At 50.8% G+C, this 13,617-nt stretch overlaps 5 protein-coding genes and 1 pseudogene across 6 annotated transcripts, besides 1 other annotated feature; 2 read left to right on the forward strand and 4 right to left on the reverse strand.

Annotated features, from left to right (window-relative positions):
* Nucleotides 1-132: 132 nt before the first annotated feature.
* NCS54_00216400 (F-box domain-containing protein) lies at nucleotides 133-2,432 on the forward strand (the record flags this gene model as incomplete). Its single annotated transcript, XM_053147768.1, has 6 exons — nucleotides 133-208; nucleotides 261-388; nucleotides 440-1,630; nucleotides 1,691-2,119; nucleotides 2,172-2,285; nucleotides 2,340-2,432. The coding sequence occupies 6 exons, from the start codon at nucleotides 133-135 to the stop codon at nucleotides 2,430-2,432; spliced, it is 2,031 nt and encodes a 676-aa protein (XP_053003743.1).
* A 239-nt stretch (nucleotides 2,433-2,671) lies between these two features.
* On the reverse strand, nucleotides 2,672-3,084 carry NCS54_00216500 (Hypothetical protein; the record flags this gene model as incomplete). The annotated part of the gene is made up of 3 exons (XM_053147769.1): nucleotides 2,672-2,786; nucleotides 2,834-2,871; nucleotides 2,923-3,084. The coding sequence occupies 3 exons, from the start codon at nucleotides 3,082-3,084 to the stop codon at nucleotides 2,672-2,674; spliced, it is 315 nt and encodes a 104-aa protein (XP_053003744.1).
* A 2,374-nt stretch (nucleotides 3,085-5,458) lies between these two features.
* NCS54_00216600 (DAO domain-containing protein) lies at nucleotides 5,459-6,694 on the forward strand (the record flags this gene model as incomplete). Its single annotated transcript, XM_053147770.1, has 1 exon — nucleotides 5,459-6,694. Exon 1 carries the CDS (start codon nucleotides 5,534-5,536, stop codon nucleotides 6,692-6,694), a length of 1,161 nt encoding a protein of 386 aa, XP_053003745.1. The 5' UTR covers nucleotides 5,459-5,533.
* A 446-nt stretch (nucleotides 6,695-7,140) lies between these two features.
* NCS54_00216700 (Hypothetical protein) lies at nucleotides 7,141-8,666 on the reverse strand (the record flags this gene model as incomplete). The annotated part of the gene is made up of 5 exons (XM_053147771.1): nucleotides 7,141-7,533; nucleotides 7,610-7,859; nucleotides 7,910-8,106; nucleotides 8,223-8,413; nucleotides 8,555-8,666. The coding sequence occupies 5 exons, from the start codon at nucleotides 8,664-8,666 to the stop codon at nucleotides 7,141-7,143; spliced, it is 1,143 nt and encodes a 380-aa protein (XP_053003746.1).
* Nucleotides 8,667-8,912: 246 nt separating this feature from the next.
* NCS54_00216800 (Carboxylic ester hydrolase) lies at nucleotides 8,913-10,604 on the reverse strand (the record flags this gene model as incomplete). The annotated part of the gene is made up of 1 exon (XM_053147772.1): nucleotides 8,913-10,604. The coding sequence occupies one exon, from the start codon at nucleotides 10,602-10,604 to the stop codon at nucleotides 8,913-8,915; it is 1,692 nt and encodes a 563-aa protein (XP_053003747.1).
* A 915-nt stretch (nucleotides 10,605-11,519) lies between these two features.
* NCS54_00216900 lies at nucleotides 11,520-13,179 on the reverse strand (annotated as a pseudogene). The gene is made up of 3 exons: nucleotides 12,542-13,179; nucleotides 11,839-12,487; nucleotides 11,520-11,786 (listed from the first exon to the last, which is right to left on the reverse strand).
* Nucleotides 11,520-13,179: a sequence feature.
* Nucleotides 13,180-13,617: the final 438 nt, after the last annotated feature.

Genomic DNA, 13,617 nt, shown 5'->3' on the forward strand with positions numbered 1-13,617 from the left:
GCGCGGGCAGTGATCACTACAAGGGACCCACTGTGCCTGGTGACCGCTGAGATGCCCCAGAGCTGTTGAACGAGTGTTTACCTTCAACATCTCCCTCTAATCTTGGCGATTCTGCCTCGCTGTGCCTCCTCAATGTTGTCCTGCGCTCTTTGCGGCAGATGGCTCAAGAAGTCCGACAAGCCCACATGGATGAGGGAATACAGGGCTAGTACGTGCACCCACCCCCGGTTCGCTGCTTGGAACTAACATTATCTGCTTAGTCTATGTGTCGGGTGTCAACCTTTGCGAAGCCAAGCTTTCCGGCGTTGGCAGGTTCGGGGGCTCTGGTAGAAAATACTTACCGGCAGAATCCCATAGGCGCTACGACGATGCGGACTTCAACGAGAATGTACGCGTGGAGTTTCGGTCGAGATTCCATAAAGGCGGACCGGGGTCACAGGGCGACTCACCTCTTCGGGTCTGGGGGTTCGTCTTCCATGCGGCTTGCTGGGAGATCATCACGATCCTCTTCCAGCCTGATGTTCAACTCATCTTTTCGCTGTGCTTCTCCATGCCGATCCACGGCGAAGCGATCCTTGACTGGGGCCATGACTATGGAGGAATCGTTGTCGGAATACCTGACGACGAGAACCCTCCCATGCTGACCTACATAGCACGCCCCTCTATTCCAGGTTACGGCAGGGATCCCTACACGATGTATCCCATCCAGAGACTGTTCAATTCGGCCAACATTCCGAACCACATGCTCATCGACATCCCGGCCCGGGGCAGTCCAATCAACCCGGATGGAGATGTGTTTCGCCGTCTACCAAATGAGCTCCTGCAAGCTATCCTCGTCGAGCTTCCTCGTGAATATGTCGGAAGCCTACGGCAAGCGTCCCCCATCTTTGCCAGCTTACATCTGTCAGAATCCTTTTGGGCCTCTAGGTTCTGGCGAGGACACGAGTTCCACCACATCTTCGAAACCTTGCGATCCCGCCCCGACTCCTGGGAGAAGCTCTACCTGGCACTGCGATATATGGAGCCGCGCCTGGCCGACCGGAAGCGCATTTGGAGTCTGGCTTTGGAGCTGGAGAGTCTGCAGAACCAGGTGTCTGGCACAGTCTGTAAAGGGGCTCGTCTTCTGACAGCTTTCGACACATCGAAAAATGGCCGGATAAAGAAGAATGAGCATACACGCGATTGGAGAAAACTCGATTGGAACACTGCTGGTATCAACCTCTGCACAGAGTATGAGCTATTCTATGTGGGATGCAGGCCTTGGTTTGCTCGGATTCTTCGTTTCCGATCACGTCTCCACGTTAGCCACCTCTGGGTGTCGTTTGTCCGCATGAGCGGCCGTTCCTTTGTCTCAGGCTTCCGGTTCGTCAAGCCAAATGGGAAAATCAACAGTCTGGGCTACATCCACCCCGACCAAGAGGTCAAGATTTGCTTTTCGAATGGTCGACATGAATCCCCATACACCATCTCGGGGTGGCAGTTGGCCGCGGAAAGACAAGGATTCAGAGCCGTTGCTGTGCTGACTGCCGACGGTGCCATGTCCTGCTGGGCAGGTGAGCCGGACGACGTCCCCAGATGGCGCTTGAGAGGACTAGGAAAACGGATATCAGCCGTCAAGGCGGAATTTGATGTGAGTAGGACCTCTTTTCATGACTCGACTCGGTTGAGTCTTACCACTCTTCACCCCTAGGCACTCAAGCTCGTCTCTCTGAGCAGAAACATCCCGGGGAGTGAGAGCATCGTTGACGGACGTTTTAATCCCGAGGAATATGCCTGGAAGCCCGACATACCACCCGACCATATTTTTCTCAGCCACCCGGATGATCCTGTCAGCAATGGCGTAATACCATATCCCTTGGAAGCCATTATGTTTGGTGGCCCACGCGGAGAACTCCTCTCCCAGCTGACCGAGATTGCCATCCATAAGAGCAGTCGATGCATGTACCGCATCGAGTTTCTATACACGGACCCGTCAAAGAACATGTTCATTGGGGATGCGGATTACGAGTTTCACACGTATGACACTCCCAAGCGCTCAATAATGATCGATGTGCCTGGCGGAGAGAGGATAGTGGACGCGAAGATGAGAAATGAAGGCCAGCGGGACGATGCCCTACTGGTATGTATTTCCCAGTATGATGCATACCAGATACTTGGCTAATCATCAATAGCTTCAAACAAACCGCGGACGGGAGTTCCTGTTGGGCGACCCGAGCTGTCGGCCATTTGAGCGGTGGGATTCACTTGCTCCTGGTTCCCTCGTCATCGGCCTTTTCCACATAGACGTAAGTTCTGTGATGCCCCCCCCTTTGCAACTTGATGTTAATCAATCCTTACAGACAACGCCTATTGTTCGTATAGGAGTCATGTCCATCAACCCCGAAACCAACGGCAACCAGAGTGAAGCCAAGGAAGCCCATGAAGGGGACTGATCGATCATTGGTCCTGGTGATAGAGACACAGAGGCACCTTTTTGAAAGTTGGCGCTGGAACATGGAAGTCACTCTGGACGCAAACAACATCACAGCCGGGACGGAGGCAAACTGAGCAACGGTTCTCAATTGACTGGCAGCTCCTTGTAAGATAGATTTCATAGTGTAGGAGTCCAGTTGCCCTTGAAATACATTTGTACGGGGCATGTGCATTGTTCACACAACACGTTCCGTGTAGCTTACCCACTGGGCGTCGGGACCACTGTTGGCTGGCTCGATGTCTGAGCTGGTGGCCCAGTGGGCGTAGCAGTGGGCGGCAGAGCCGTGGTCGAGATGAAGTGACAGACGCAAGTACTAGAAATGTCAGAATAAACGATGCTGGAAGGGCCTAGACGACATACGGAGCGCAGGACCAAAAGTCGGCGTTCTTGCTGGCGCACTTGGGGGATGGTTAGTAACTAAATTACCGAGAGAAGAGTCTGAGCCATACATCGATCTGACACTTTTTCTTGCCTCCGGGATGCATACAAGGATACTCAGGGGGAAGGTCGTGACGAGCGAAGAGGAGGCCTACGGCAGGGAGCCCGGGGACGGCGATGGCCTGCACAGGGGCAACAGCGAGTCCCGCGATAATGATTCCAAAGAGCTGCATGGTTGAAATGAGGGTATAGAAGTGAATATGGGTGTAATGAGTGTGAGGGTGTAGTTGTCTGGATCGACTTGAGACTTGCTTGATGGAGGTATTTGGAGAGAAACCTGGCCTTTTATAGTCATGGAGTAGTCCTACTGAACAGAAATAAGAAATTTAACCTTCATGTGACTGAGATTGTCTCCCTTCGAGCGAAGTGTTTAATTATTGCGACCCCTTTCGTTTTCGTTGTGTGCTTGTGTCTGTCTTGAGAGGAGCTGGTGTTGTATTGCACGACGCCGGAAACGAAGCTCTCCGTCTGAGAGCCTAAGCAAGATAGGCTCTCCTGGAGTGTCTCCGTTAGATAAGTTTAAGACATGACTCTTAAGCACCCCCTCTAGGAGGGCATGCTTAGCCGTGATGCGCCTCCCTGTAAACTCTGATATGTATGCACCATGCAAGAGAATCTTGCATTTGGAAGAAATGAGCCGTTGAACTTGACTCACAGCATCTCCAATGCCGTGAAGCTCAGGGGCGGGGAAACGGCGCGATCCGCGACATTGTTATTAGCATCGGTACGCAGGGCAAGACATGTTCTCACATTCCACTGTCTGCTGGGGCTGAGTGCCGACATTCTTTCATCTTCAGCTCGAGTGCGCCATGTCTAGGTCCTACTTCGCATGTGCTTGAGGAACTCCGGCTCTCGAAACGTCACTCTAGCGCCATGTCTTGGTGGTAATCTCGAACAGTTGAGGGATTGGTGACGTTACTCAGAGAGCCGAGCGCTATTGTTGCGCACTTGGCTTGGGCACTGTAAATTCCTCATCGCCGCTTTAGGACAGCCAAAACTTCTATGCCTTTAATAAGTGAGAAGGACTTTTCTTAATCAAGATATCTAACTCTATCGGCCATGATGTATTATACGAGCCCAAGTATCGAGTGACCAGGCTCACGCAAAGCAAAGTAGCTCACCGCCTCAGACATTCTCGTTTCCCTTGCTCTTGAAGCACGGCGTTTGTAAAAAGTAATGCTTCAAGACACGGGGAATGTCCCACTAGAGATATAGGCTCGAGCCTGACCAATCCAGTGGCTTGTTGCGAAGCACAACATGCCTGAATTTTCAAGACATTTGAAGTTCATTATGTCTAGCCTTCGCATATGGGCTGAAGACATCCTGGAACTTGAGCTTTACGATGTAATTCACATGGAAAAGCACCTCTCTGGTGAGGGAAAGCCTGGTGGTGGCTTGGGCTGGGAATGAAGGATTCTTGCTCCGTGATGCAGGGGTGGAACTTGGTATAGAAATGAAAATTCTCAATGGTTACGAATAAATGAAGTTATTAGACATTGATGAAAGAGAAGCGCCGTATGAAAAGAAGTGCGAAATTGCAATCACATGAAATGAAAATGCGCTGACTGAGAGGTATTGGTGATGGGTGCCCTGTCTCCGCTCCCCTTGTTATCAATACTCTTTATTCTATTTCTAAACCTTTTTCATGTGTAGCGAATGCTATTAAGCTAAAAAGGGGAAATAATTATACTTCGTTAAGGTTAAGATATGTGATGCTGAGGTTGCCGAGCAATTCCTGTGGCATGAACGGTGAAGAAGGGAAAAAATCAAGCAAACCTCGTTCCGTTTGATGACGCCCTTGGCTCAGTTAAGGTGCCAAACAACTGATTTCTCTTTTCCCATTGTTACTAGGATGAGCACAAGTTTGGAGAGTCGGCAAACGTTAGGGTTTATGGTCAGGATGGCGCAACTCCCCGGCATCGAATCCTCGCTACAATGGTTGCTGAACAACCATCATCTTCCGTAGTATAGTGGTCAGTATGCAAGCTTGTCACGCTTGAGACCCGGGTTCAATTCCCGGCGGGAGAGATCGCCACAAGCGTTACGCTTGAGTTCCTTTTTTTGCAATTTTCTTGGTTGGCGTGGAGGTGCCAACTCACCTATCCGAGCCTCCCATGAGCAACCCCTGTCATTCGCATTACTTTTTACTTTGTGTTACATTTAGCTCATTATCATCTCAATACAAACTGATCCAATAAACCAGTTGTTATCGTGATAAAATGGTGGAAACACAGTGAAGCGGCTCTCCATGCTCAATGTGGTAAGCCTCGACTTCTCGGGCGGGGACGGGACATTCCGATCAGATGACCTCCCAGCTGTCAACAACAGTGGGGACGGAGTTTTATCCCATCACCTTGCGCTTATCTTTACCCCGCAAACGGCTTCGTGATGTGTTCCACACGGAAACGCGGAGAATTACAATGATAGAGTTGGTGGAAGCGGATTGGCTCCGATTGGAGTTGAACCTTTGAGTTCCGGTCTGGATAGCGACTACAAATGAGAATCAAAGTCCATGTTTAACCTTCCAGTTCTTCATCATCTATCTTCGCTGTCTTTATATCACCCGCCTTAGATACCCCCAAGTCATCCTCTTTACTTATCAACTCAACCACCACATCAAAAATGGAACGGTTCGATGTAGCTGTTGTCGGCCTGGGTGCTCTTGGAAGTGCGGCGGCATACCACGCTTCTCTGAAGGGCGCCAAGGTCATCGGTTTCGAGCAATTCGAGTTTGGCCACGTTCGCGGAGCTTCCAGTGATACTTCTCGTATCGTCAGAACTTCATACGGAGAGCCCGAGTACGTGGCACTCGCTCGATCGGCTTACAAGGACTGGGCCGACCTGGAGCGAAGAACTGGCCAGGAGCTGTTGACCATCACTGGCGGCATCATCTTCTTTCCCCCAAACACTGGCCACAAGATGTTCTCTGTCGAGGGATACACAAAGAGTCTCGACCTTAACGGGGTTCCTTATGAGCTTCTCTCTGCTCAAGAAGTGAACAAGCGGTGGCCTCAGTTCAAAGTCCCTGAAAACGTCCAGGCTGTCTACACTGCCGACTCTGGTATTGCCCACGCCTCAAAATCAGTCTCGGCTATGCAGTTTCTGGCTCGCCAACACGGCGCCGTTCTCAAGGAGAGGACTCCAGTCGACCGTGTCACACCTGATGGCGCTGGCACCGGTGTTGTTATTGAGACGCCGAAGGGTAAATTCTATGCCAAGAAGGTCATCCTCGCAACTGATGCCTGGACGAACAAGCTTCTGAAGCCCCTTAAGGCCGAGATTCCTCTTGATGTTATGCAGGAGCAGGTGACCTACTTCAGACCAAAGGATTCAGATCTACGAAACTTTGAGCAAGACAAGTTCCCTGTTTGGATCTGGGGCGGCCTTCCCAGCTTCTACGGCTTCCCCAGCTATGGCGAGCCAACAATCAAGGCTGCCCGGGATACCTCATACAACCGCATGACCCCCGAGGAACGAACCTACATCCCCTCACCAGAACTGTCAAAGGAGCTCCAAGACTTTATGAGCAACACAATACCTGGCAAGGGTGAGCCCATGCGAACGGTGACCTGCCAGTACACCATCACACCGGACCGCCAGTTTATCATCAGCCCGTTGGAGAAGCACAAGGATGTCATTGTGGCCTTGGGTGCTGCGCATGGATTTAAGTTTGCACCTGCGATTGGTCGTGCTGCTGCTGAGCTGGCGATTGATGGAAAGTCTACCAATGACTTGTCTCTCTTTGGTGTTCCCAAGGTAGCTGCACCTAGCAGCAAGCTGTAGAGATAGAGGAGAAACGGATGAGGAGGAGATGCCATCAAGCGATCAGCGTATTAAAAAGCGGCCAAATAAAAACAGATTGAGACAACTCCTTGTACCATGGTGCCATGATTTGCCAATCTTGTGAATAGGGACCTGTGTGAATAGGGATACAGAGTGTCCAGCGGATGAACAACTCAACAGTATCGAGGAGAACTATAACAAGAAGTTTCAAACAACACCTAACGAACTGCATCGAACTCAAAGGCCTCGCGTCTCACGATAAGCAGATGGCAAGATGTTCTCGAGGGCCGCCTTGATTTGCAACGCCAGAGTTCGTGAGTGCCAGCGATGATGCTGCGTGGCTCCTCCATGACCCAATAGTTTTAAAGACGCAGATGACGCTTCCACATTCCGCGAATCTCGCCCTCCGAGTCTATCCCCCATGTGGCGTCGAGGCGAGACGCAATCTACCTTGGACCAAGCAGATTCTTGTCCTCATCAAGGTCTTCAGGGGCGGTGGACACGACATGGCCCCCAAGGACCTCTTCTGTGACGGTTCGTACGTCTTGGTCCGCGAATCCTGTGCACCAGACAATAGCATCTGCTTCTAGGATGTTATCGTCTGAGAAGTGAAGACCAGTTGTGGCGAAAACAACGGGCTCAACCCCAGCCTTGATGCCGACCTTTTTATCCACAATGCGTTCGGTGGCGCCCAAATCAACATAGTGGCTATGCGATCTCTCAATAAGATTAGAGAGAATCAACTGAGAAGGATCTCTACTGTCAATGACTGGAAAGCCTGCTGTAGCCAGGGGCGCATAACGATCCCGCTCTTCAGAAGCAAACTTCTTCAAGAGACCCTGAGTTAGCTGGCCTTGAACCATGGTTGGCAGCGTCATGAAAAGTCTGTAAGTTGCTTCGACTTCTTGATCGTACACACCGAAACTCGCATCGTGACAGACATATTCCAAAGGGATGATATAGGTTGGTCTTGAGCCCGGCTGCATGGCAATCTGAAAGAATGTCAAATGCCGAATTGCCTGAGCCTATGGTGAGAACAGATGTTGGAAGGTGAAATCGTAGGTTGTCATAACGGAGAGCCCAGTTATCGCCAACTCGCGCATTTTTCTCGCAAATGAAGCTCTCAACACCGAGGGCTTTGAGACGAGCTTCTAACGCCACGGCACTGAATCACGCTCGTTAGTCAATAGGCCAAATGGACTCAGTGAAACCTACGCGTTTCCACCTCCCATGATAAAGACATCGGCGCCAAAGTGGTTGAGATTGTCCACCTTCCTGCCTGGAAGCTCAGGGAGAGACTCATCCTCCAGATGCAAGTCTAGATTCTCTAGCTTGGTGCTGAGGACCCAAGTCTTCCAATCCAGAGCGTTGTCGGCTTTCTTGATAGGGAGGAGAAGAATCCGTCCACTGCACTAAGCGCTCGGAGACTTGGTCTCGAAAGAATCGAAGCGTCGATGAATCGCCGTGGATGGGGATACTCAGTCAGCTGTGTGAAATATTGAACGTGTTATCATGAAGTAAGACATACGAGAGTCGGGGTAGCAGGAGTCAAGACGGTAGCATCAAGTTCCAAGCGGCCATTGATACCCCTGAGCCTGCGTGTTTCTAAAAGATTGACCGCAATGACGCGGGGAGTAAAGAATGTGCGTAGGTGATAGGTCAGAGCCAACGTGTCTTTACAGTATGCCTGCTCAGAAAAGAAGCATCGCTGAAGAACATCTGAATCATTCGCAGCGAGGGCAGCATTCAGGCTATCTTAAATGTCCAGGGCCTGTTTCCTTGTCTTGTCTTCCTTGAGCGAGATAAGGCCTAAGGCATCCGGAGGAAGAATGGGAATTGGGTGCTGAGCTATTACCGTACGCAAGTCTGCCACCGGAGGGTATTTCGCGTGAAGAGATGGAGTCGTCGCCTGTAAACGTTGGGCCAGCTCTACTGGGAGGACGAGGTTAGTGTTCAGCATACTAGTTGCCATTGCTGAAGCATCTGAGCACAATACAAGAAGAACTTGGTTTAAAGAAGAGACGAGACGCAAAGGTGAAGTATTTCTATCACCCTTTTCAGTACCAGTAACTCAACACGTACATGAAGCATTCTTGGCGAGATCAGCACAAAGCTTGGGTTCCGAGCTCCGTGCTGAGACACAGGGTTATTCTTTAATACGTCAATGCTTGTCATTTTGAATTCTCCAAACTGTGGATGAGTATTACAGTCAGTCTCCTCATTTTCCAGCCTCCAAGCCAGTCTTCCACAGTTTCTTGTTCAAATACTCGAGCTGCTCCGTCCGATAAGTGTCATCCTCCACATGTACCAAAGAAATGTCATTAATATGGAACACAAGGTTCTTTCCCCCTTCTTCCTCATACACCGGCCACTTCTCACCCTGCATCCCCTCAAAGTTGGGATCCAGGTTTGCCGCAAAGCTGATCCACTTTCTCGAGATCGAGACCGCCAAGGCGTTGAAGGAACCGGGGATTGGCTCTGTGGCGTTAAGTTGAGCTAGGCGATCGGTGTTACGGAAGACAAAGGGGAGGTCAACTGAGTGACCTGCTCCTTGGACTGGATTACGATCTCCAGACACAACGTCGAAGCGGTAGCTGTATGCAGAGAGGTTTGCAGCAGCCCAAGTCTTGACCCAAGCTCTTCTTGGTGCGTGCATGGCTCTGTCTCCACCGAAGGCCAATGCACGCTTCCATTGAGCACCATAAGATGCCAACTCGCCTGTTGGGCGTCCTTCAAAAGTAGCCGGGAGACCGACACGGGGAATGTCTGGGTATAAAGCCGAGATGGCCTCAATGGTGCTGTTGCTAGCTCCTTCCTTGCGCAGATACGATTCCCAATCTGTTGTCGTGTTGATTCCCTTTTGCGCAAAGAAATCGCCGTCGTCTGTTGCGGCACCATTGATGACAGGCACGTGAGCAAACTTTCCTTGTCGAATCAGCTCAGAGCGGTCATCTTGGATAAAGTCTCCGTCGACGATATCGAGATAGACTGGAAACGTGATATTTCCAATCTTCTCGGCCAACTCAAGAGAGGGAACCTCTCGGAGGCACTGTAGGGAATCCTTGGCTGATTCGCAGCTCGTCAGCTTGAGTAGCTGAGCATATCCCTTGTCCCAGTCAAGAGCATCTTTGACAGTCTCTTCCCGGAAGGCTGTGTGAAATCCTGTAGCGCTCTCGAGGATAGCCGCTCTGAATAGCCCATCATCCCTGCCACCATAGGCTGTCAACTGGGATGCAACACCACGGGCGCCTCCACTCTGACCCCAGATGGTCACTTTTTCAGGGTCACCGCCAAATGCTGCGATGTTCTCCTGAATCCACTGAAGTGCCAGCCTCTGGTCTCGGAAGCCGTTGTTTCCCTCACCTGCCTCCTCGATTGCCTTGCTCCATAGATATCCCCAGGCAGCCAAGCGATAGTTGATCGAGACGGCAACAATGGGCGATCCCATCTTAACAGACTCGTCGACAAGGTAAGTGAGGTTATTGCCAGGATCACCGCTGAAACCACCAACAAGACCACCGCCGTGGATCCAGACAAGCACAGGAAGCTTCTCACCCGCGACTCCTGAGGGGCGGATGACATTCAAATGGAGACAGTCATCAGAGCCTCCTGTGAGTGGTCCTGTCGGATACCCATACTGATAACATTTGGACTGATACTCCGTTGCATTACGGAGTCCATCCCAGGTTGTGTTTAGGGAGTGGGGATGCCTGAAGCGTAGATCTTTGAGGGGTGGTTGCGCATATGGCATGCCCAAGAAGTAATCTTGGTTGTAGGCAGAGTTGTGAATGCCATAGTAGGAGCCATTCCGAAGTGTGGCAACGGGAGTATTGGTACCACCAGGGGCCGCTGAAACAAGTCCCGGCAACGTAGTAGTCGCCAAAGCTAGGGCGAGAGAATGACCCAACATTGTGGAGGCTATGCCAAACAATAGATAAGAGAGTTTGTTTCGAAACGCCTTGGCGCATATCTCGATAACGATTAACTCGAAGGTCAAACCGAAGCTTTTAATACACTTGAATCAAGCAGATCACCTTTCCAAAGCGGCCTTCGGCGCCGCAACCATCGTCAACGGTCGACGGCGCCGAACCCGAAAAGCGCACTATCCCCCGCATTCTCCGCGCATCTCCGCTGCTTAAAGTTCCTATTCCTTGCATATTTGGCACGAGGCAACTAACTTGCAGGCTAAATGGGTCTTGTTCCTTGTTCATTGGGCCATGGTTATGGCGAAGTGTCGCCGAGGAAACACCTGACGATCTTCGTCCATCTTTTCCGTGGATCGACTTGTTATTTGCCGTTCCAAGTTGCCGCGGTCTTGGATGCCCCTCAGTTACAAAACGATTCTCTTCTGTCTCTTCGAAGACTCACCCAAACCATCCTCGACGTTCCTGCTCATCGAGCATTCTCTGTAATCTTTCAGCAGAACGTCAATAACAACATGATCAATAACTTGCCAAGTTCAGGTTAAGGCCCTAGGGAGCTTGTCAATTCCATATACCTTCAATGACTTTCAGAAAAAGCGGTCAGGTTAGATATACCTCGTGGGAACTAGCCCCCAGCGCTTTGCCTTGCCTATTTCAGACCCTGTCATGAATGCGTGACCTAAAGTGCCCCATATTAGCAAACCGAAGTATCAAAAAATCAATAAGCTCGTGACATAATCGCTTTAGTATTCACACGATGGACTCCGCTCTGGGTCGATTTGTGACAAGGTTTACAACATCAGTCTCTTATTATACTCGAACCATCCCTATCAAACCTTCATATAGTAGGCTAATAAGTCACTCCATACTTACAACCGCTCCTATCCAGAAATCTGAACTCTTCAGTTCTGTCTCTTTTCAGCCTCATGCATCACCTCGGTCTTATCAACATGGCTCTCGACATCGTTTGTGGCACCACTATAGGAAGTACTCTTGCCAATAACAATCCAACTCTTGCTTGAAAAGATTTCGTTCATCTGCTCGAGGGGTCTGCGGGCAGTTTCGGGGAGGAATACCCAGAAAAACAGTGCATTGGTGACGTTGCAGACAACAAAGAGGAAGTAAAACCGGTAGCCGATTGATTCCATGGCCTTGGGCGTAACTTGTCCCTGGATTATGTTAGCGGTTTCAGCACTTCGATCCTTGACATTGGTTACTTACAATCATCGTGTTGAACGCAAAAGAAGTCATCGTGGCGATACTGACACCCTTGGCACGCGTGTTTGTATCAAACACCTCGGCAGGGATAATCCAACTGAGAGGACCGCAAGTAGACGAGAAAGAGAAGTTGTACAGCCATGTGATGACGATGAAACCCCACTGTGCGCTCAAGTTGCTGGATGTTCCTGGAGGAAACAGGGCAAGAAGGATAGACGCAATGATGAAAGTGACCGAGTTGAAGAGGTTTCCTCCGATAAGGGGCCATCGGCGTCCAGTGCGATCAATCAGCAACATGGCACAGGCCTGAGCGACAATAGCCAATCCGTTGCTAATACCCTGATACTTGAGCGTGTCGTCCGTAGCAATGCCGATCTGCTTGAAAATAGTAGGTGAATAATACTGGATTGCTGAGACACCTGTCATTTGGACCGAGGCTTGGATGGCGCAGCAGAGGAAGAGACGGCGGAAGGCACTTCGTGACTTGAACAGCTCTTTATACGATTTGGCTGCGTGCTGATGCTCGTATTGGATCGAGTTTCTGATTTCGTCGTATTCAGCCATGACAAAGGGATCCTCGACGTTGCCATTTGCATGCAGTCTTGCAAGCGTGTGGAGAGTTTCCTCGTCCTTGCCCTTATCGGCGAGCCATCTACACATCGGTCAGCTACTTTGATGGTTATGAGATGTTCGCAAAACCAAATACCTAGGACTCTCGGGGAACAAGTACGTCAATGCCGCTAGGAATATCGCAGGAACATTCTGGATAGCCAGAGGAACCCGCCACTGGGCACTGGAAGAACCGAGCTCGACAAAGCAAGCCCATCCGACCCATGTTGCGATGAAAGCTCCAACGCCAATCATGAGCTGCTGCAGAGCCGTGATACGACCTCTAATATGGGGGTGTGCAAGTTCTGCCTGGTAGAGAGGGACGATCATGCAGAGAACTCCAACTCCTAAGCCCGAGATGAATCGTCCAGTCCACAGGAAGTGAATATTCCGGGCTCCAGTTTGGAGACCTCCACCAAGAAGAAACACGATGGCGCCGACAACGATTGTTCCTCGTCGACCGATACGATCGCCTAATGTACCGCCAGCCCCTGCTCCGAAGAAGGCACCTGCAGTGAACATGCTGACGACAAGACCTTCTTCCGATGTGTTGGGGTCGAATTGGGACTTGAATGTCGCGGAGGCGACAACAGCAGCTATGACACCAAGATCATAGCCAAAGAGGAATGCTCCCAACGAGGCGAATACGCCCACGAGGAGCTGATAGGACCTTGGGGCCAGCGACGGCATCTTTCGAGAGTAAGCAAGCAGGCGATCAAGTATTGGGAGGATTGTAACTGCATGTGAATTTAGAGCTTGGCTTCAGGCCGCATTTTGTTCTTTTATAGCTAAACTTGGCATCCAGGTCGTCAACAAAGTTCAATCGCATCGTATGATCCACGTGCAAATAAACAAGAACATGAGGGGAAGTCCGGGGATGAGGAGCAACTCCGGGTTAAGAGCCACTCATATTTGGCCATTTCCGGATCCGGAGCCACCCCCGCAGTCTGGAGACAATCCGGGGTCGAGATGAGCTCGGCTTGAGGGTGTGCGACTCCAAGCGCGCCATGGAGGGCTCCCAGCTTCTCCATGAGTACTCTTGGCTGGGGTAGCAATTGCTTCCTCTCGAGCCTCTTGGCAGGCTGTCGGTTGCCGGAAACTGAGCAATCTCTCTTGTGCATGTTGCCAATCATGTCAAACCATTTGCGGGTCGAAGCTGTTGATGCGGCTTAT

This window comes from Fusarium falciforme, chromosome 2, assembly GCF_026873545.1.
Source record: "Fusarium falciforme chromosome 2, complete sequence".
NCBI classification, from domain to species: Eukaryota; Fungi; Ascomycota; class Sordariomycetes; order Hypocreales; family Nectriaceae; genus Fusarium; species Fusarium falciforme.